At 36.1% G+C, this 24,562-nt stretch overlaps 1 protein-coding gene across 14 annotated transcripts in view; it reads left to right on the top strand.

Moving 5' to 3' along the window:
* LOC115223391 (multiple PDZ domain protein) overlaps positions 1–24,562 on the top strand; it is a 758,365-nt gene that overhangs the window by 528,596 nt on the left and 205,207 nt on the right. For all 14 annotated transcript variants that reach the window (XR_005003540.1, XM_036512481.1, XM_036512487.1 and 11 more), the window contains 3 exons: positions 10,045–10,158; positions 16,192–16,435; positions 20,124–20,325. Coding sequence is in view for 13 of the 14 variants with exons in the window: in XM_036512481.1 (XP_036368374.1) it covers positions 10,045–10,158; positions 16,192–16,435; positions 20,124–20,325 (560 nt within the window). In the remaining variant the exon portion in view is untranslated. The remainder of the gene's footprint in view (positions 1–10,044; positions 10,159–16,191; positions 16,436–20,123; positions 20,326–24,562) is intronic.

Genomic DNA, 24,562 nt, shown 5'->3' with positions numbered 1-24,562 from the left:
CTTTTTGTTAATTTTTATTTATTTTTTTTTTTGTCCTTATGAATTTTGACCTCCTGTACAAAATGGATGTGACATAGCAGCCAAGAATGGAAGCACCTTAGCAATGCTAGATTCCTCAAATTTTAACGTATAATTTTTTAAGCTTATAAAATACACTATAAAATGATAATTAAGCCACTTTAAGTAATATTAATCACAACATGGAAAAGGTGTTAGAAACTTCAGATTCTTGGCTATCATTTATCTGTTATTAGCTTCAGTCATTGGACTACAGCCATGCTAGGGCACACTACCTTAAAGGGTTTTGTTGAACAAATCAGTCCCAATACTTATTTCTAAGTCTGATACTTATTCTATCAGTGTCTTTTGCCAAACTGCACACAATCTAACCAACACACAATCTAACCAACACGAGTTGTCAAGTGGTGGTGAGAGACAAACACAATAGAACACAACAACGTACATATAGATATATATACATATATACCACAGGCTTCCTTCAGTTTCCATGTACCAGATGTAGCCAATACTTGCTCAAGGGGCTGTACCATGGGGCTGAACCCATAACCACATGGTTGGGAAGCAAACTTCTTAATCACACAGCCATGCTTTAAATTACGGTGTATTATAATTTTACAAAATGGCAATTAAGTCAGTTTTAATTAATCTTAATAACCATCACATATAATCAATGCTAGCATACTCAAATTGAAATGTTGTTATGTACACAGGCCTGTTGTGTTTAGTGTTAGCTGTTATGTCACTTCTATTTAGTACCATAATACAAGTTTGTATGGAAACCTCTAACATTAAAACCATGTTAACCTTGTTTCTTGTCTGACTCTTCAATGCATTTGAAAGCAAACTGTAAGATGATTGGATAAAATCTAAATCATCTGACTTCGAATTCTTTATAAACTTTGACATCCAATATTTTAATGTACATACAATACTGTTTTAACGCATTAAACTGTAAAAGTTCAAATGGATTGTTATTATATTTGAAACTGTATACTTTTAAGAGACTTTGAACGTTTATTATTGTTGTTATTATTGTTATTGTGAAGGCGGCAAGCTAGCAGAGTTATTAACATGCCAGACAAAATGCTTAGCAACATTTCTCTCCTGCTATACATTCCGAGTTCAAATGTGCTGAGGTTGACAGCATTTAATCCTTTTGGGATCAACAAAATAAGTCTCACTTGAGCACTGGGGGCTGATGTAATCAACTAGCTCCCTCTCCCCAAAATATTCAGGTCTTGTGCCTGCCTGTAGTAGAGATTATTATTACTATTAAGATGGTGTGCTAGCAGAATCGTTAGTATGCCAGGCAAAATGCTTAGCAGCATTTTGTCTGTCTTTACGTTCTGAGTTCAAATTCTGCCGAAGTCAACTTTGTCTTTCATCCTTTTGGGGTCAGTAAATTAAGTACCAGTGAAACTGGGATCGATGTAACCAACTAGCCCTCTCCCACCAAATTTCAGGCTGTGTGCCTTTAGTAGAAAGGATTATTAATCGGTTCATTCCCTCCTACAAAACTGCTACCCTTGTGGAAAAATTTGAAACCATTATTATTATTATTATTGTAGATCTTAGGGCAGTGAGTTAGTAGAATTGTTAGCATGCCACTCCTTTGCAAACATTTGAGCCAGGTCGATAATCTAAGGATAACTTCCTCCCCTTTCACTAGTCATGGACAGCACCCTATAACCTAAGAAGGATCATAAGTGTTGTCTTCTATTTCCTGACTAAACCTTAAGAAAAAAAAATGCAATCCCTATAAACATTTAAAATTGTTTTGTCCGTCTTTACAATCTGAGTTCAAATTCTGCTGAGGTCAACTTTGCTTTTCATTCTTTCAGGGTCGGTAAAATAAATACCAGTCAAGCACTGGGGTTGATGTAATTGACTTATCCCCTGCCCTGAAATTGCTGGCCTTGTGCCAAAATTTGAAGCCATTAATTATTGATCTTCAAAAGAGTATGCATAACAAAATCTTGTGATATTGTAATTAATTATAGTGTAATAAACGATGAGACATTTCTGTTCTCAAACAATTAGTTTATCCATGTTACAGAAGTGAATTTGATGAAGTAGAAACTTTACAGGTTTTAGAGCATGTTATTTATATAGAAAAAACAGCAAACATTCCTTTATTATTATGAGGACAAATTATATGTGATAGTCACCTGTGTGGGGGTGTGGCCTAGTGTGTAGGGTGTTCAGATTACAATCATAAGTTATTATTCACATATATGACACTTCTGTCATATTTATGTTGTTATTATAGTTGTTTAGTCCATAAATTACTTTTGACCAAGCAGGCTTATGACCAAAAACATTCCAGCCATGACCACCCTGTCTTTTTGTATTGTTGTTTAGTCCCCAAATCAGCCATTATTAAGCAGACCTATGACCAAAAATGTTTCAGATTTAATCAACCTGTCTCTTTTTGTATATCTATATTTGTCCCTTATTGTTGTTTAGTCCTCAGTCATTCCCAATTGAGCAGATATATGGTGAAGGTCACTCCAGCCATGACTATCCAGGCCTTTTGTTTCTTTTTATTAGGACGTTGATTAATGTGGCCTTCTTTTTTAAAGATGATATGGTATGGTTTGAGAGATATTTGGTTGCTATTTCCTAGCAAATTAAGTGACCATGTAGAAGCTCTCTCACAGACAGAAAGGTATAATTTAAAACAGATATGGCCCTTATCTTATATATAAGTACTTCAAGCAACCATAGAGATTCTGCATGTGCATCATTGCTAACATTATAAATAGAATGTTCTCATGCAACATCGTCCTATCGACAAGACTGTGACAAATAATTTTTACATTGCATACATTTACATATCTACAGTCCTCACTGCAATTTATCACTATATTTTCACAAATGCTGTCTCGTAAATTCTGGTTTCCGATTGGGAGAGGATTGTAGTTATTTCTTTTTCTTCATTACTAAGAAAAAGAAATCAAAGTCCATATTATTTCCTGTTAGGATCAAATTATACAGTAAGATCCTGTTTCAGTTGTTGGCTGATGTGTTTGAAAATTAACAGACTGCAAGCTGTGGGTGCAGACATTGGCTGTGAGGTTAACAATTCAGTCTCACAGCCACATGGTTTCCAGTTTCATCGCATGGTGCATTCTAAACAGGTCTCTTTTATTATAACCTTGGGTTGATTAAAGTTTTGTGAGTGGAATTTGGTTGACAGTTAACTGTAAAGCTGCAAGAGTTTTCTATATGGTATAAGTGCCATACATGAAACTCGTGATTCTTGCGTCACCCTAGGTGATTTTACAGCTTACTAACAAAGAAATACATATGGTCTGCTTTTGTGAACTGAGTTCTATTACTCCTGTTTGTACCACAAAGCATATCCTTCTCTCTCTCTCTATGTATATATATATATTTATATATAGAGAGAGAGGTTATGAGAAGCATTGGTGTCAATGACACCCAAAGGTGTCAGGTAATACTGAGTAAGTGCTATGGATAGACTATAGTTAAGCTCCAGGTTCGGTGATTATGCAAATAAGGAGTCCAATGTAAGTCATATATCAGCATGTGTATATATAAAAAAATTTTCTTTCAGAATGAGATAAAAAACCAAGGCTGTGAAGATTTTAGAACATTTATAAATGTTCTAAAATCTTCACAGCCTTGGTTTTTTATCTCATTCAGAAAAAAAAAAAATTTATATATATATATATAGACAAATACGTTGACGTCACAAGACATAAACTTTCAAGAGAATAAGAAATAATTCCTTTTTAGGAGATTGGACCTCAAAGCCCATTTAACTATAATTAATAGCATGTAAATATTAGGTTGATAACTCCTTTGGATAGTAAAAGTTAAAGACTACCCATTTATTGCTTCATAGACCCTTTATATATGTATGTATATATATATATATATATTATGGAGATGTACTTGCATAGCAAGTGACCTGATCTGAGATTGTGTGCTGGAACGAAAACAATTGCAGCGTGGAAGATGTTTATAAGCCATTTAAGAATCACACAAAAACCGTTAGATTCACTTCAACATTTAAATTTAATTTGTCAAAATATTTTCGCCGCTTTGGGACCACGACCTGTTCACTGACAAAACTCCATGCTGCATCTGAGAAAGTAACAGTTAGTTCATGATATATATGTACACATGTATGTGTGTGTGTGTGTGTGTGTATGTATATATATATATATATAGTTTATTTAAAGTTATCCTTTGAAAGTAATTTTAGGAATTACAAGAAGACATTTACTGATAAGAAAACTTAATGCTAATTGTAGAATTAGCTTTATTATAAAATTTGTGTTGACTGGGTTTTTAAATTTCGCTTGACAGCTTATTTTATCAGTATGCAATTATTTCAACATATTTATTTACCGATGTTTATATGCCATTCTATATTAGTACTGGATGTAAACTGCAAAACCAGTGTTTATCAGATGAAGTCCCTTGTGATAATTGTTTTGCTTTGCATTACACAGACATTCCTTTGTCATTCTCACCATCAGAAATGGTTAGCCGCAGAAACTAATCATTGGCCCAGTGAACCAAATATCAGCCACATAAACTTAAAATACCATTCTTTGCCAGCTGAGATATAAAATAAATAAATATATAAATTGAGCTTAAGAGAACCTAATTAATTGGTTGTACAAATTGAAGTATAAACTGAAATAATCATTATTACTATTTACTGGTATTGTTTTTGGCAAGCACTACCGCAGTGGAGGAGGAGAGAGGTCAGTTCTTAAATGACTCATACATAAGCTGGTCTCACTTCACTTCCTTTCCACCATTAATGTCCTTGAGATATGGGTGACCAATATACACTCTGTTCTCTTCCCCGTCTCTGATTTTATGCCAAAGTTGGAAATAATAATATTAATAATTATTATTATTAGTGTTACTACTACTACTGCTAGAATTATCAGAGCATAAGACAAAGTGCTTTGCAGCATTTGTTTCAGGGTTTTATGTACTGAGTTCAAATTATTTCAAAGTTGACTTTGCCTTTCATCCTTTCAAGGTCCATAAGTACCAGTTAAAAACTGGGATTAATGTCATCAACTCACCCTACCTTCAAAAATTCGGGCCTTGTCCCTATAGCAAAAAGGATTATTATTATTGTTATTATAAGATATAGCATGATTAATTAAAAATAATGTGAATGACAATGCATTACATTTGACAGAATAATTTGAAGGCTAAAGGATTAAATGACATTGAGAATGCATCTACATTTTTACCATTTCTGTTTAACTGACAGCAAACTATCAGAACTGAAAACCATTTAGTGTAAGGTTGTAGAAATCATCAAATTTGATGAAATGTGAACTACATTTCCAAGAACAAATTTTGCCTGAATTAAACAAAAACCATTTTATCAACGACTTTAAATGATTCAATTAACTCCGTCTCAGTCTCTCTGTGTTTCTGTCAGTCTCTCTCTCTCTCTCTCTTACACTCTCCTTTTCTGTATATAGAGCTCAATTTATACATTCTCCTGTCCTATTTTGTGACGTTTAAGCAGTAAATCTCGTACTAAATATAGAAGCATCTGTTTAAATTGTTGAGATAAGATAGGTGATACCCACTGTCAGCATCCAGATGCAGGACAAATGGACAGAGACCCAGTTAAACTAGGTGTGTTTGTGTGTCTCTCTCCCTCCCTGCCCCACCTCTCTCTCTATATATATATATAGAAGGAGAGACAGAGAGAAAGATGACTATAGATGTGTGTGTGTGTGTTTAAATATATGTGTTCATTATCACCGTCATCATTTTAGTTCCCACTTTTGCATGCTTGTATGAGTCAGACAAAATTCATTAAAGCAGATTTTCTCTGACCAACCTTCACCTACATCCTTTAAATGGGAACAAAACACTGGCCAAGCTTACTTTCACAGGAAATCACAAACAGTCAGTTATATAATGGTGGCATTTACAGTGTTCAGGTCAGGAGATACAGTACAGAGGTACACACACACACATGACTAACTTCTTTCAGTTTCCATCTACCAAATCCACTCACAAGCCTTTACTTAGCCTAAGGTATAGTAAAAGACACTTATCCAAAGTGCTGCACTGTGAGACTGAACCTGAATCAATGTGGTTGTGTAGTATACTCCTTAAGTACACAGCCAAGCTTGGTCTTGTGTGTTTGTGTATTTATTATATGCACATGTATGTGTTAATATATATGTAGTATTATAGGTAGTTCATTATGTGTGTATATATAGCTATATATATCATCATCATCATCATCATCGTTTAACGTCCGCTTTCCATGCTAGCATGGGTTGGACGGTTCAACTGGGGTCTGGGGAGCCCGAAGGCTGCACCAGGCTAGTCAGATCTGGCAGTGTTTCTAACTGGCCTGGTGCAGCCTTCGGGCTCCCCAGACCCCAGTTGAACCGTCCAACCCATGCTAGCATGGAAAGCGGACGTTAAACGATGATGATGATGATGATATATATATAGCTATATATACACACATAATGTATATATATATATATATAGGTGAGAAAGTTGGTGTGTGAAAGCACGTGGTTGAATATATAGAAAATAGTAAAAAGTGAAAAAAACTACAGAAGGCTTGTTTTAAAAGGTTAAAAAATATATTTGAGTCATTATGTCAGAAGAATGTTATAAAATTTTTTCATACAGTGACATAGTTTTTGAACAGACGTCAATGGCAATTTGACCTAATATGCTAAACATAGATGTCAATGGCAATTTGACGTCTATGTTTAGCATATTAGGTGTCCACTTTAGTGGTCAGTCCTCTTAATTTTGTATACACGCATACACATGCACAGAAGTTTCCTTATGTTTCATTTGTTAATCATCATAAGGTGACCAAAAGCCAATACTTTGCAAGTTTTCCCAGACAGGTAAGATTAATGTGGCTGATAATACCATGCCTTAACATCTGTAGGTCAATCAATGTACACAGGCAAGTTGATGTTGAGGGAACTGAAAGTCCTATTGTAAATACATGCAGCATAGCGTAAACATACACACAAACACACTTTCATGCTACCTATTTAATACAGAGTGATTTTGGAAATCGTTTGATGTGTAACTGCTGTCCCAAACATAAATGGCTGTAGTTATGACTTCCGTTGCTAAAATTCTTACATGATTGCATCTATACTAATACATTCTACATAGTTAAAGTTGGCGTTGTTCCCAGTAGATAAAAGGATATATTAATTTCCCTTTATGTTGTTATTTTTTTCCTGGTGTTACTCTGTCTCTCTTTCTGTGTGTGTGTGTTTTCTTACCTTTTGGGACAATCAGAATTTTGCCTATTAATGTCTTTCTGGTATTTTTGGTGGAAATTGGAAAATGGTGTTGAATTCTTTCAGGGTTGGAAAAAATAAAGTACCAATCAAGTACTGAAGTCAATTTAATTAACTATTCTATCCACCTCCAGGCCTTACACCTATGTTAGAAACAATTTTACCTTTCATCTCCCTAGGGTCAGTAAAATAAAGTGCTAGTCAAGTCCTGGGTCCAGTGGTATAAAACCAATTCACTCCTCTCCTCCAAATATCAGACGTACCTGTGAGTTTGCAGTATCATTAGACTGTTGAAAAAAAATTACTTTGGGGTATTTCTTTCAACTTTTTACCTTCTAAGTTCACACCCCACTGAAGTCAACTTTACCCTTCATTCCTATAGGGTTAACAAAATAAAATACTGGCCTGGGGCGGGCGTGGTAATCACCAAACCACCTCCCTACAAAATTGCTGATCTTTTTATTACAGCTAACCTGGAACTGAACAACTACTACTACTATCACTACTACTACTACTACTACCTTAGCCTGTACATCAGTGGTTCTCAACAGGGATTCATATGGCCCTTGGGGGTGCATATAAGATTTTGTTGTTAAGATTTATGTGCAATAAATTGCTTATGCTTCTATATAAGACAAAATCTTTTAACGATATCTTTATACAATTCCAAATAACATTTAATTATAAAAATATGATAGGATTTTTTAAACATTGAATTGCTAGGTGGGCCAGTCTGAGTAAAATAGGAATTAAAAGGGTCCATAGATTAAAAAAATGGTTGAGAAATACTGTTGTACCTGATCACTTGAGCAGCTAGAAACAGGAGCCAAATTCCTACAAATTGCACACCATTGTCTTACAAAAAGGAAGGACACATTGGGTAATGTTTTTTTATCAGTGTTAATGTTGAGTAAACAACATCTGTATGATCTGCTTGCTTGATGCCAGTCCAAGATAAACAAACAGTGTGAGAATTTCTAAAACCCATCATAAATTGCTATCTGGCATTTTATCATAATCAACACACTTATGAGGTTTGACCAATATGTCTGAATATTTTTTTTAGTTAAAACAGAGAGAGAGAGAAAGAGAGAGAGATGCAAAAGGAAAAGAATACTTAGCAATATTGATTAAAGATATTCATCTGTTTTCTTGAGTGTATAAACGAGAGATAATTTTTTTGTGCTTTAATTTTTATTTGTTTTTTTACATCTATTGATTAAGTTCTTGTTATTAAAACTGACACCTGTAAAACATCTGCATATACATTTTTTTCTCGATTAGTTAACGAGTAGGTTTGACTGAGGAGAATAGGTAAGACATTTTAAAAAAAATATTGATATCTAACTTATACACAAAGCAATATATTTTTTGGTAGGAAAAGAATTATTATATTATAATTAAAGCATAATTCATGAAACTATGATAAGAAATTATTATATCAACTCCCCCAGTAGTTAACTGCTACTTTTGTCTTGCCTGGAAGGAAAACGACGAAGAGCAGATTTTGAACTCACAATCTAAAGGTAGTTAAGAAGGCACATGGCTTAGAGGTTAGGGTCTTTGGCTCACAATTGTATGGTCATGAGTTCGATTCCTGGCGGCGCCTTGTGACCTTATGCATGACACTGACACTTTATTTCACATTATCAGTTAAATTTTGACATGCCATTGAAACAATAACACTGCACAAGCAGATGAAATATTTTTGATGTGTCTTAGGAAAGTCATTATGCCAATAATTATCACACACACTTTACTTCTTTACTTTAATATTCAATTTTTTTTAACATTTAACTAATTAACTAATCAATTGTTTGATTGGTCGTTCAGTCAGTCAATCGGCTAGTTCTGTCGAAGTCCTTTCATCACCATTTGCAACCTCATCAATGGCATGCCCTTTCTGGCAGATCTGAAACAAACCTGGAATTGAGAGGGTATGTCCTTGCTGAAGTTGCAGATGGCAATGAAAGGACTTTGACAAACCCAGCTGGTTGATTGATTGATTGACAGAATGATTAATTGAACAATCAGTTAATTAATTGGTTAAGTGTTAAAGAATTGACTAAAAAAAAAAAGTGAAAAAGAACCATTGTTGGTATAATGATCTTCCCAAAGTTCAACAAAATCTGTTTTAATGTAAAGGTTCACATCAAAAATCTTGCAAACCAAGCACAGGTGAAATACTTATTTTGTTAACCCTTTTGTTACCGTATTTATTTTGAGATGCTCTGTGTTTCTTTCAATTAATTTTAGATATAACAAAGAATTTAGTAAAAGAACTTATTTAACATTAAGCTAGTGTTGGGAACATAAATTGTGACTAAGGTTTGGGTGGAAGATTTTAATTCAATACTTATGAAAACAAGACATTTGTACTACAGAGCCAGAGCTGGTTTTGGCCGGGTTGGTATCAAAAGGGTTAAAGATTCTGTATAGTTGTTCTTCATTAGCTGCTGCACACCTGTACACAGTTTGTCTTTTGGTGTCAAATTCTACACATGACCTGTTGGGTCAGCACTTAGCTGTTAGTCCAAATTATAATCATGTTCTTTCCCTACCCCCAACCCATTTCCTGTACTGCTTAAAATGCATTTCTAACAATGTTTCATATGATTTGTTTATCAACTTCTGTTTGTTTGTTTACTATGCACTCAGGTGTTTGTTTATTTATTTACTTATTGATTTATTTTTTTATTCCTTTCTTTCCAAACAGAGTGAGATTCCACCAGCCTTACCATCGACTCCTCCACCCTTGACACCCCCTCCTTCCCCTCCCTTGAGTACTCTTGAGAACACTGAAGACCAGATCACACTCGAAGATATGAAGGTATGTATGTATGGAATATTCTTCTTGACAAGTTGTGGTGCACCTGAGCACTGTATACAATAATTTCATTATTATTATTATTATTATTTTTATTCAAATATGTGCTACTTAGCCCTGTATGTTATAAAATTTACCTAAAAAGCTTAGAAAAAGGGAACGCAGCATCTGGTTATAAATTTTTTAACATTGCCTCCGATAAAAACTGTCCAGCCTTACCTATTTCGTTACTACCCACAAGGAGCTAAACACAGAGGACAGACAAATGGATTAAGTCGATTATATCGACCCCAGTGCATAACTGGTACTTATTTAATCGACCCCAAAAGGATGAAAGGCAAAGTCGACCTCGGCGGAATTTGAACTCAGAACGTAGCGGCAGACGAAATACCACTGAGCATTTCGCCTGGCGTGCTAACGTTTCTGCCAGCTCACCGCCTTCTGTCCAGCCTTACCATCGACTCCTCCACCCTTGACACCCCATCCTTCCCCAGCTTGGAGAAGGGGACATGTGTGTATGGATATGGATGCTTGTGTGCTTGGACCTGTGTGACAAAGTGAATGGGAAAATTAAGAAAGAGAGACTTAGTGACAGTGTGTGTGGAGGAGTCCGAGGTCTAGGAGATAGCAAGAAGGTATGTGGAACCGGCTGAATCGTTGGCATGCTGGGCAAAATGCTCAGTGGCATTTTGTCTATCTTTATGTTCTGAGTTCAAATTCCGCTGAGGTCGACTTTGCCTTTCATTCTTTTAGGAGCGATTAAATAAGTACCAGTTACGCACTGGGGTCGATGTAATCGACTTACTTTCTCCCCCGAACTTGCTGGCCTTGTGCCAAAATTTGAAACCGTTATTATTATTATTATTAGTAGTAGTAGTAGTAGGAGGAAGAGGAGGATGGTAGCAATGATTTACTTGAAGATAAATCTTCACTCCATCCTTACTCCAAGTATTGGTATTCCATTAAATATAATTCCTCGTGGGAAATTATTGAGAATTCTCAACAGATACACAAGCTGCATATTTTCCTATATTAATGCCATTGGCCAATAATTCAAAGATGAGATAGATGTACTAGCTGTGTGGCTATAGAATGGCGTCTGATCTACTGCTGTTATAATTTAATCACGCACACACATATAATTTCATTTTTAGAACTGGATCTCAAAATGCATATAAAGCTATAAACATGCATGTAAATATTGAATTGATGTCATGTCAGCAGGAGGCGTGGTTTCAAATCCCATGGGCGACCTTTGACTTTTTGTATCAGCAAGTGTTTTTCAACCTAATATTTACATACTGAAGGTGCATAGCTTAGTTGTTATGGATATTCAGTTCATGATCACAAGATTATGAGTTCAGTTTGCAGCTGCACATTTTTTGCTTGGTAAGGCACAGAAGAGAATTAATGCATTCGAGCTTTGGTGTTGGAGAAGACTTTTACGGATTCCATGGACAGCGAGGCTCACCAATGGAGAAGTTCTTAAGCAGATAAGGCCGAAAATGTCGCCAGAAGCTAGGATCACCAAGCATAGATTGGCATATTTTGGTCATATTATGTGGAGAAAATCCCTGGAGAAGGACATCATGCTCGGAATGGTCAGTGGCAAGAGAAGAAGAGGCCGATCAAGAACCCACTGGCTTGACACCATTAAGAGTGATACCAGAATGGACATAGCCAGTCTGAAAGAAGCGGCTCAGGATAGAACTGACTGGAGGACACTGATCCAACAAGTGATCGAGAGTCGACTTCGACTGAGCGGTTAGAAGAAGAAGAAGGCACATTGCTCCAGTTTTGTCATGCTGAATCTCCCTGAGAACTACATCAAGAGTACTGAGAACTACGTTAAGTGTCTGCAAAGTGCTTAGCCATTTGCATATAATTTTTTCTCAAGCAGCCTATTCTGTTGATTGGATCAACCCTTGTCATCATAACCAACTAGGCAGGAGTGGCTGTGTGGTAAGACGATTGCTTCTTGACCACATGGTTCTGGGTTCAGTCTCACTACATGGCACCTTGGGCAAGTGTCTTTTACTATAACCTTGTGAGTGGATTTGGTAGATGGAAAACTGGAAGAAGCTCATCATATATATATATATATATATATATATATATATATATTTATCAAAAGAAAAACAGGATGCAAAAGATTTAGCGGTACATATGTTTCTGGCTTTATTGGACAATTTATATCAATGCATAATTGATGTAACATGTATGTCAATAGCCTTCTTCAACCGCGTACAATTGTATATCTGTATATATACACATGTATGTATTTGTATGTCTGTGTTGTCCCTCCCACCGTCACTTGACAACCGATGTTGGTGTGTTTGCATCCCCATAACGTAGTGGTTTGGCAAAATAGACCAATAGAATAAGTACTGGGTTTACAAAGAATAAGTCCTGGGGTTTATTTGTCCAACGAAACGCGGTGCTCCAGCATGGCCCCAGTCAAGTGACTGAAACGAGTAAGAGAATAAAAGAATAAGTGCCATATTTACATTATTTATTTACATATTTATTTATTGCTTTATATGTGCCTCAAGATCCAATTCCAAATAAAGTTATCTTACATTCTCTAAAAACGCTTAGCGGTATTTCGTCTGCCGCTATGTTCTGAGTTCAAATTCCACCAAGGTTGACTTTGCCTTTCATCCTTTCAGGGTCGATAAAAAGTACCAGTTGAGCACCAGAGTCAGTGCAATTGACTGAGCCCCTCTCCTAAATTGCTTGATCTTGTACTGAAATCTGAAACCATTATCATTATTATTAAGGCAGTGAGCTGGCAGAATCATTAGCACATCAGGCGAAATGCTTAGCAAGCATTTCTTCCAGCTTTTTATGTACAGAGTTCAAATCCTACCGAGGTCAGTTTTGCAATTCATCTTTTTGGGATTGATGAAATAAGTACCATTGAACACTGGGGGTCAAAGTAATTAACTAATCCCACCACAGCAAAATTTCAGGTTTTGTGCCTGTAGTAGAAAGGATTATTATTATTATTAACATACTCTTTACTCTCTTTTACTTGTTTCAGTCATTTGACTGCGGCCATGCTGGAGCACCGCCTTTAGTCGAGCAAATCGACCCCGGGACTTATTCTTTGTAAACCCAGTACTTATTCTATCGGTCTTTTTGCCGAACCGCTAAGTGATGGGGACGTAAACACACCAGCATCAGTTGTCAAGCAATGCTAGAGGGACAAACACAGACACACAAACATATACATACACATACATATATATATATATATATATACATATATATGACAGGCTTCTTTCAGTTTCCGTCTACCAAATCCACTCACAAGGCTTTGGTCGGCCCGAGGCTATAGCAGAAGACACTTGCCCAAGATGCCACGCAGTGGGACTGAACCCGGACCCATGTGGTTGGTTAGCAAGCTACTTACCACACAGCCACTCCTGTGCCTATATTCATCGTTCTTAAGGGCGGCGAGCTGGCAGAAACGTTAACACTCCGGGTGAAATGTTTAGCGGTATTTCGTCTGTCGTTATGTTCTGAGTTCAAATTCCGCCGAGGTCAACTTTGCCTTTCATCCTTTCGGGGTTGATGAATAAAGAACCAGATTCGCACTGGGGTTGATGTAATCGACTTAATCCGTTTGCCTGTCCTTCTCTGTCCCCTCTATGTTTAGCCCCTTGTGGGTAATAAAGAAATGTATATTCATCGTTCTTATTTTTTACTCCCTTATTTCAATATATTCGGCTGCTGCGAAAACCAGCATTAACATTACATAGAAACTATAAATGTTTCAGTGTTTGAAGAGTGAAATCTTATATAAGGCAAGTGGTGAGGTTTAGAGAGATAGCACCATCAACAAATACTACTACTTCATTAATGGTGACAACCACTACAAAATAATTACAAAATTAAACACACATATACACACACACACACACACACATTCACTCTCACAACATCCTCTTGAAATCAAAGATTGAAAAAAGAAAGAAAAAAATCAACGAATGGTATATACATAAATATAAATGGAAATTTCAACAACAATCAAAAAAAATGTTTATTGATTCTTGAATTGAGAGAAATTTCAATATTAAAAACATATTTCAAGTAGGAGTAATTCTGAGGATGATACATGTATATGTGTGGGTATAATATATATATATATATATATATATATATATATATATATATATATATATTATATATATATGTACGCACATCCAGACATGTCTATATATATGTGTGTGTGTGTGTTGTGTGTGTATATTATATGTGTGTGTGTGTGTATATATATATATATATATATATATATGTGTGTGTGTATATATATGTGTGTGTATATATATATGCATATGTGTGTGTGTGTGTATTTATATATGTGTGTATATATGTATATATATATATATATATATATATATATATATATATATATATATATACATATACAGTTGTGTGTGTGTGTAATAACCTCTTGATAATAAAATTAATAATAAAAAATATAAACAACAACAACAATAAAAACTGAAAAACATGATTTCTATAGAATTCCAACTGACAGGTTTCCTGGTTTAATTTAACTGAATTTTTTTCCCTAATGTATGTATGTATGTGTGTGTTATTGATACATTGAATTTTATTGGCTGTTTCCTGCTATTGTCTTTTACTATTAATGTTTAACTTGTCTTCTGCAGTGGTAGTGGCAGCACTGTCATTGTTTTTGTTGTTATTGTTGATGTTTTAGAAATTTTGATCTGAATATAGACTTTTTTTTTATATATATTTATTTTCCAATATATATATATATATATATACATTTATTTTCCAAAGTTAAGCTATTTATTGAATATATTCAGTTTCTGTTTGAACTCTGTATTCATATTTGCGCTGAATGTAGCTTTTAGATTACTGTATTCTTTGATTCTTTTATTCTTTGATTCCTTTATCATCTTCGCTTATCAGATAATAGTTATATTAAGGCACTACCTTCATCTGGTTGCAGTCATTGGTCTGTGACCAGACTGTTAGTCTCAGATGCCTATTGGTCAAGTTTGGCCATGTATCTACAATTATAAACATAAAATTGATGGTTCTCCTCTACATGTCACCAATTTTGTCCAAATGAGAGGGACTATTTTTAAAGACCAGTACAGCTTCACATCAGTATCACTGGAGGTTTTCTCATCAGATTGATAAAAACTGGTACAAGACATGGCAAGTAATTGTGTCAGACTCTCTAACAGTTCTCCCAATAAGGAAATATTACTTTTTTGAGAAACACATGAATACATTTAAGTGTCAATTTTATCATGAAGTATTTTTGCCACTTGAATGTGGCTAACCCCTAAGGGTGGATGCTACTGTAACTTGTAGCCCCAGGAGGACACCTCCTCCACCTGGAGGAGTTGTGTCAAAAAGTGTGTCAATAGCCAGCTGGAGGAGGTGTCCTCCTGGGGCTACAAGCTACAGTAGCATCCACCCTTAGGGGTTAGCCACATTTAAGTGGCAAAAATACTTCACGATGTGTTGCAGCTATTGTTTATACCTCGCTCAGAGATTTATTATTGTTAATTTTATTTTTACAAGAAAATGGATGTCTGGGACTTCAAAGTTTAACAATGAGCCAACTTGCCAAGCTGTAAAGTTTTTACTATTTTGAGCTAATTATAAGCTCACTCTCTAAGAACTGGGGAGATTAATTTGGTTTGACATTCAGCTGGAACTGTTAGCTGCAAATCTTTGATAACCCTTTATAAACATCACTTTATTATTCCATTTAATCCTTTAGCATTCAGATTATTCTGTAAAATGTAGCGCTTGTGTATTCACACCATGTAAAATTAATCTTGTATCATTTCATGGCTTTGAGATTTCAATGATGTGATTCTTTATTTTTAAAATGACACAATAAAATAGCTATGAATGACTATATCTGACTAGTTTGAACATAAAATAGGTAAAATATTTTAGCCGGATATGGCCGGTTTAAACACTAAAGGGTTAAAGCTTAATTACGGTTTACCATTTTCTTTTCTTTCTTTGCAACTGTAGGTAAATCTAAAAGCTCATATTGGCCACAAAAAGTCTGAAAGTGTGGATAGTTCATCATCCGATCATTTCACCACAAGTGACCTTAAAGCATTTTCATCACCATCATCCACACCACGCACAATGTCTCCAAGAATGTCACCGCTTCCATCACCAATTTCTTTACGATCATTAAGTGGCTCTGTCGACTCCTTACCTGCTTCACTGGAGAAAAACATCAAAGTTCAGAAAGGACAGCAGCATTTAGGTTCGTTAACGAACTTTTTTTTAATCATTTTTTTTTTTCTTTTTCAATGAAGATAAATATTTCTATAAAGTATAGAAGCCATCTTATCATGGCTAACCACATAGGGGAGGGGGTGTTACTGTAGCTTTATAGCCCCAAGAGATCTTCGTCTCTAGCTGGCTTTAGACACCATATCAATGCCCTTGAAGTATTTGCAAAGAGTTGCAAAGGGTTGCAAATACTTCAAGGGCACTGATATGGTGTCTAAAGCCAGCTAGAGATGACGATCTCTTGGGGCTATAAAGCTACAGTAACACCCCCTCCCCTATGTGGTTAGCCATGATAAGATGGCTTCTATACTTTACATTATCGAGCGATTACTGTTTCAATCTCATTCTGAGATTTAATTATGCATAAATATTTCTGTTTCAACACAAATCTTTTGTAGTCATTATCTTTTATTTGTTTCAGTAATTGGATTGCAGCTATTCTGGGGCACTGCTTTGAAAGATTTTGTCTCACAAATCAATCCCAGTACTTATTTTTTTAAGTCAAGGTCTCATTCTATCAGTCTATTTTGCTGAACCACTAAGTTACAGAAATATAAATAAACCAACACTAGTTGTCAAGCAGTTGGCAGGGGTACAGACGCAATAACACACACACATACGTATCATTACCATCATCATCGTTTAATGTCCAGTCTCCATGCTAGCATTGATTGGATGGTTGGTTTGACATTGAGTTGGCTAGCAGGGTGCTGTCTGGACTCCAACTGTCTGTTGTGGCATGGTTTCTATGGTTACATGCCCTTCCTAAGACCAGCCACTTATCAGAGCATGCTGGATGCTACACACACAGTTATACAACTAGGTTCCACACAGTTCCCATCTACTAAATTCATTCACAAGGCATTGATTAGCCCAAGGTTATAGTAGAAGACATTTGCCCAAAGTACTGCTTAGTGGGATTGAACCTGATACTATGTGATTGCAAAATGAACTTCTTAACCACACAACAACCTGCAGAGTAACTTTTTTTTAAAAAAGAGTTATAAAATTCTAAGCCTTTTAGACCCTTGATCCAGACTCAGAGACACCATCTGCATGAAAAACAATAGTTAAGTTTGTGTTAGCATATTTAATGCAAAGGGACATGGCTAAAGTGTTTTGCTTAAGGACACAATGCTCCACAAAGAATCAAACTCACAATCTTACATTCATGAACCAGATACTCTAATCACTAAGCCATATGCCTTCACTAAAGTTCTTACTTGGGAAAATATTGTAATGTCATCACCTTATGGATACAACACGCATTTGCAGGCATTGATAAATCAGGTCATTTTTGAAAACTAAAAACTGGTCTGACATTGAACATTCTGTGAATGGTCCATTGACTGGTGACGGATGAAAATATTGATCTGAAAGAATGCCATTGATGGATATTCTGTCTAATTAGTTTCACAACCACTGAAGCAATTAGCCACAAGCCCTTTGAGTATTATATTGTGTCAGCCTCTGTTACGAAGCATCTTTATGTCCAGGGCAATGGTACATACTTCATGACCTTTGACCAAGTAATTTTTCTCTGTCTGAGAATATATTATTATTACTACTACTACTACTACTACTGCTACTGCTGCTGCTACTACTACTACTACTGCTACTACTACTACTACTACTAATAATAATAATAATGTAGCAAGCTGGCAGAATCATTAGCACACCGAACAAAATGCTTACAGACATTTCATCCATCTCTGTGTTCAGAGTTCAAATTCCACTAAGGTCCACTTTGACTTTTCATCCCTTCAGTGTTGATAAAATAAGTACCAGTCATGGACTAGGGTTAATGTAATCAGCTTCCCCTGTCCTAAAAAATTGCTGGCCCTATGCTAAAATTTGAAAGCATTGTTATTATATTTATTAAGGCAGTGATTAAGGGGGCAAGCTGGAATAATCATTAGCACACCAGGGCAAAAAAATACTTAGTGACTTTTCATCCATCTTTACATTCTGAGTTCAAATTCCTCCAAGGCTGGCTTTACCCTTCATCCTTTCGGGGTCGATAAAATAAGTACCAGCTGAGCACTGGGCTCAATGTAGACTTACCCCGTCCCGCCGAAACTGCTTGACTTGTGCCAAAATGTGAAACCATTATTAAGGCAATGGCAGAATCATTAGCATGTCAGACGAAATGCATAGAGGCATTTCTTCTGGCTCTTAGCTGTGAATTGTCTCCCAACTGATATTTATATCAACTGAAATATAAACCCAACTATTGACTATGTGGAAATGTATCAAAATAAAGATCTTTGCTCGACATATGACAGTAACTCTACTGGAGAATTTACTTAAGAATTTGTGTACAACAAAAACATATTTCTGTCATTCAATCATCATGGTGCCATGGTAAAACATACTCAGTCCACTCTATGAAGTTGTAGCCAAATGAGTGGGGACAATATAGAGTATAGAAGATCCTTTCTTCTGTCAAGGGCAGATGATGTTTCTGGTGTCGGCATTGTAATAAAATATAAACAGCAGACCTTGTAAAGTAGTTGGTAAATGTAGAACAAAAAAGTACCCTTTGGCAGAGACACTGTAAGGTCAAGACGACTCTTTAGTCTGGCTGAAGTCATGACTACATCTCTAGTGTTGGTGCTATGATGAAACATACCCTGTGCACTGGCTCATGGATGAGCAGAGGTAACATAGACAAGAGAGTACTCATTCGTGTTGTTGAAGACATGATAACATTTCTAATGCTAGTAAAGTAGTTGTGCTAAAATGAGTAGAGACAGCATAGGGTCAAGAAGATCTTTAGTCCGTCAAGGTCATGAGAACTTTTCTAGTGCTGGTTCTGTCATAAAAGGAATAAAATGCTCCCATCATATTCTGTAAAGTGGTTGGGAAATAAGTATCAAGAATAGAGAATAGAGAGGATGCTTTAGTCTTTGTAAAGACATAACAACCTTTCTGGTGCAGGCACCATTGGCAAAATACTCTCAGTGCACTCTGTAGAATTTTTTTTTTTTTTTTTTTACTTGTTTCAGTCATTTGACTGCGGCCATGCTGGAGCACCGCCTTTAGTTGAGCAAATCGACCCCAGGACTTATTCTTTGTAAGCCTAGTACTTATTCTATCAGTCTCTTTTGCCGAACCGCTAAGTTACGGGGACATGAACACACCAGCATCGGTTGTCAAGCGATGTTGGGAGGACAAACACAGACACACAAACACGCACACATATATATACATATACACGACAGGCTTCTTTCAGTTTCCGTCAACCAAATCCACTCACAAGGCTTTGGTCGGCCCGAGGCTATAGTAGAAGACACTTGCCCAAAGTGCCACGCAGTGGGACTGAACCCGGAACCATGTGGTTGGTTAGCAAGCTACTTACCACACAGCCACTCCTGCACCTAAATTATTGGTTTAGTCATAGACTCCAATTCTAAAACAAAATGTACAAACAAGATGTTGTCTAGTTCCCTATCTAATAAGGTAGTCATTTTGAATAAAGAACTGACCTGGACCAGTGGTGAGAACAGGGAAGAAGCGTTGCCATATTCTGTTTTCGAAATACTGTCTTTAATGATGTCATCACATTCTCTATTTTGGTCCTTTAAAATAGCCAAATAGACTCCTATTTACAAAAAGGTTTTTTAGTTCTTACATAAATGTTTTTTCTTGTTTTATAGGTATTACTGTAGATGCTGTAGATAAAGGACTAAATGGTTGTGTGGTGAAATCAATATCACCAGATGGCGCTGTCAGTAAAGACGGACGTATTGCCGTTGGTGACTATATTGTGTCCATCAACAATGAAAACATGCGGAGGGTCACCAATGCTCAGTCACGAGCAATTCTTCGGCGTGCGTCACTACTTGGGATGGATATAAGGTAACTGATCATCTTAGCACAATATACTCTCTCTCTCTCTCATGTATATAGATATATATATGTGTGTGTATTCTTTTACTTGTTTCAGTCATTTAACTGTGGCCATGCTGGAGCACCACCTTTAGTCGAACAAATCGACCCCAGGCCTTATTCTTTGCAAGCCTAGTACTTATTCTATCGGTCACTTTTGCTGAACTGCTAAGTTATGGGGACATAAATACTCCAATGTCATTGGTGGGGGTGGGGGGGACACAGACACACAAATACTTACATACATACATACATATATATATGCATACATACACAATGGGCTTCTTACAGTTTCCGTCTACCAGATCCACTCACAAGGCTTTGGTAAGCCCAAGGCTATAGTAGAAGACACTTGCCGCAAGTGCCATGCAGTGGCACTGAACCCAGAACTACGTGGTTGGGAAGCAAGCTTCTTACCACACAGCCACTCTTGCCCATATATATATATATAATTTTTTAAAAAATCTTTTTACTTGTTTTCAGCCATTTGACTGTGACCATACTGGGGCACTGCCTTGAGTTTTCGTTGAACAAATCAAGACTCCAAGACTTTTCTTTTTTAAGCCCAGTACTTATTCTATTGGTGTCTTTTGCCAAACATCTAACTTACAGGGATGTAAAAACAGCAACACTAGTTGTCAGGTGGTGGTGGAGGACAGACACACACACATAAGTATATACATATATTTATATATATATATATGAAGGATTTCTTTCAGTTTCTGTCTACCAAAAAATCCACTCAGAAGGGTTTGGTTTGCCCGAGTCTATAGTAGAAGATACTTGACCAAGGTGCTACTCAGTGGGTTTGAACCTGGAACTATGTGGTTGGGAAGCAAGTTTCTTACCACACAACCATGCCTGCACCTATATATATATATATATATATATATATATATATATATATATATATATATATATATATATATATATATATATATATATATATATATATATATATATATATATGGCTGTGGTTAAGAAGTTTGCTTTGCAAGCACATGGTTTTCAGTTCACTCTTACTGTACACGCCTTGGCCAAGTGTCTTCTTTTATAGCCCCAGGCCAACCAACACCTTGTGAGGAAATTTGGCAGGCGGAAACTATAAGGAAGCCCATTGTGTGTATGTGTGCTTGGTTGTGTTTGTCTCCTATCATTTGACAACTGGTGTCGTTTTGATTTATACTTCGGCAATTTAGTGGTTTGGCAAAAATGAGACCATTGGAATAAGTACCAGACTTAGAATAAGTGCTGGGATCAATTTTCTTTGACTGAACCCTGCATGATGGTGCCTCAACAAGGCTGCAGTTCAATGACTGAAACAAGTAACGGAATGCTGTCAGTCAATGCAGACTGTCACTAGCTTCTGTGAATTTCATAGTCATTGTTTTGAAGTTTGTGTTAACATTTAATGGTGGTGTTGGTAGTGGGAGACATAAAAAAGTTAATTAGTAAGAATTATACAGTGAAGAAACAAAAATTATATTAACCATTACCTGATAATATTTTAATTTGGCAAGTATGGGAGACAACTCTGGACGTTTTGCTCTTTTTGATTTCAATGTAAAAGACCATTTTCAGATTGTTATATTTTGTTTTTTAAACTTTGACAGCCAAACCTATTTTGCACCTTATTAAGAATATAGCATGGGGAATCACTTTGTGACTCTCATGGTAGGCGAAGTGTTAATACAACCAAGTCCTGTCAACTTATTTGATAAAGTTAAATCAATCTGGATTCCTGAGAAAGATTAACTTCTTAAGGATTTACAGCTCAACAAGCAAAAGATTTCAAATTTTCTATTTATATGATCCATTCCCATTTTCTTCATTTAATGAGGGGTTTTTTGGGGGTTTTTTTTTCAATGTGTTGGAAGGAAACTTCCAATAAAATAAATATAACTACAATGGCATAACCTGAAACTCAGCACTTGCTTGTCCTTCAGTCGGTTTTATTTGGTCTTTATATCTTATATTAGAGAAGACAGCGAGCTGGCAGAAACGTTAGCACGCCGGGCGAAATGCGTAGCCGTATTTCGTCTGCCGCTACGTTCTGAGTTCAAATTCCGCCGAGGTCAACTTTGCCTTTCATCCTTTCGGGGTCGATTAAATAAGTACCAGTTACGCACTGGGGTTGATGTAATTGACTTAATCCCTTTGTCTGTCCTTGTTTGTCCCCTCTGTGTTTAGCCCCTTGTGGGTAGTAAAGAAATATATACCTTATATTATTTTTTTTGTCATTTAGTCAAAGTGACAAAAGCAGCATCTGTGATGCTTTTAAAAGCCACTGAGAGTGGTGAGATTAAGAAAGGGAATGTTATCTTTACATCAGAGATATGGCCTGGATATTTGCAACAGATTAAACTCTGCTAAAGGCTCTCAGATATCATGTTGTGGTATTAAGCTAGGTGTTGTATTAAGTCTACTACTCAATAGCAGGAATGGTGCTTCTGATGAGCTTCCAAGCTGTTTCCATTTACCAAACTTCCCTCAGAAGGCTCTGGTCACTCTGAAGCTGCAGAAGATGATGCTGTCCCAAGATATGCAGTAGAATTGGACACTAAGACATGCAGTTGCAAAATAGACTACTTAACTACACAGTTTGTGTTTGTGACTCTGTTGTGTTGTCTAGCCCAGATTAATTCTGATCAAGTAGACCTGTAATAAAAAAAAAAACCTTCCATCCTGGACCATTTCATCATCTTATGTACATCTAGAACTAGAACTATATTACCCTGTGTTTTTCCCAACTCCATTATCCTACCCTTGTCATTGTGTTTATATACACACAATTTTGGATTGGTCACAATGTTTATTGTAATGCAGGAACTATATATCAGTAGAAAGACAGGCTGGTCATGGCTGGTAATTGTTTGATCAGAAGTTTTGTTTGATTATGGTTCATTGCTCAACAACAACTGGAATGGTTACATATACATGTACACACACACGCTTTTTTTTGTGTGCGTATAATATAGATATATGTATGTATGTATAGATAGATAGATAAGTAGATATTTAATAACAAATTAAAAGCAGTGCTAATGTTGTAAACATTATCTTCTGCACATACTGAATGCATGTGTTTAGTTTATTTACATGCCAGTTAAAACACTTGTCTAAGATTTCAAGTGTTTTTTTATTACCCAACATAATGAGGGAGTTGTCCCATAAGGCGCTATACCGCAGCAAACCAGTAAACAAAACACATACATTGAGTATGTGCAATAGATATAGATATATCGTTTACATCATAAGAATTGAACAATTTTGAGAGAACATAGCCTTCACCTTTTTCAATTCAAAGGTTTTTTTTAAATCTGATACTTGAGGTAATACACACACTTGGTGTAGGTGCGTGTTTGTAATACAAGTGTATGTACATTTTCAGTATCATTATAAAAATTTCAGTTGTTTCCCTTAGGTGCAAAATTTTATATAGTCATCAACTACCCCTACCTGTGTACTCCTTCACCTCACCATTGTGTTTGATTCAATAATCTCCTCTCTACTGTTAATAGATCTCATTTTGTCATGTCACAAATTGCACCAAAATTGTTATAAAAAATGGGAGAGTGGTGTGAAACAAGGTGCGTAACTCTTTTTGGCCTAGTTCAACTAATTAAAAACTAATTAAAGAGAACCAGGTACCGCTGATATTTTACTGCTGGGATGGCTCATTAAATAATGTAGTCTGTGATACACCATTTTTTGAAGTCAGGGACTTATTCCATCAGTCTTATGCTGAACTGCTCAGGTATGGGGACATAAACAAACCAACACTAGTTGTCAAGTGGTGGTAGGGAACAAACAAAAAACACACACACACACAGATGAGCTTCTTAGTTATCATCTACCAAATCCACTCATAAGGGTTTGGTTGGCCTGAGTGTACTGTAGAAGATACTTGCCCAAGGTGCCACACTGTGGGACTGAACCTGGTATGATGTAGTTCAGAAGCAAGCTTCTTACCACACAGCCCATGCCTGTGTTTATAATCACACCTTCACTTATGTCTGAAAAAAAAAAAAAAAAGATGGGATTGGTCCAGGTCAGCTTCATTTTTGATCATTCTGGGCTCAGTGAAGTACTGGTAAAGTACTGAGGTCAGTACCAATTTTGTGGGTTTATATCAGAAATCATTATTGTTATTGGAGAGCTGGCAGAATCATTAGATTCGGAAAAATTGCTTTACAATATTTGTTCT

Source organism: Octopus sinensis, linkage group LG23 (assembly GCF_006345805.1).
Source record: "Octopus sinensis linkage group LG23, ASM634580v1, whole genome shotgun sequence".
Classification (NCBI taxonomy): Eukaryota; Metazoa; Mollusca; class Cephalopoda; order Octopoda; family Octopodidae; genus Octopus; species Octopus sinensis.
Note: the sequence above shows the minus strand (reverse complement) of the source record. Positions and strands in the feature narration are given on the sequence as shown.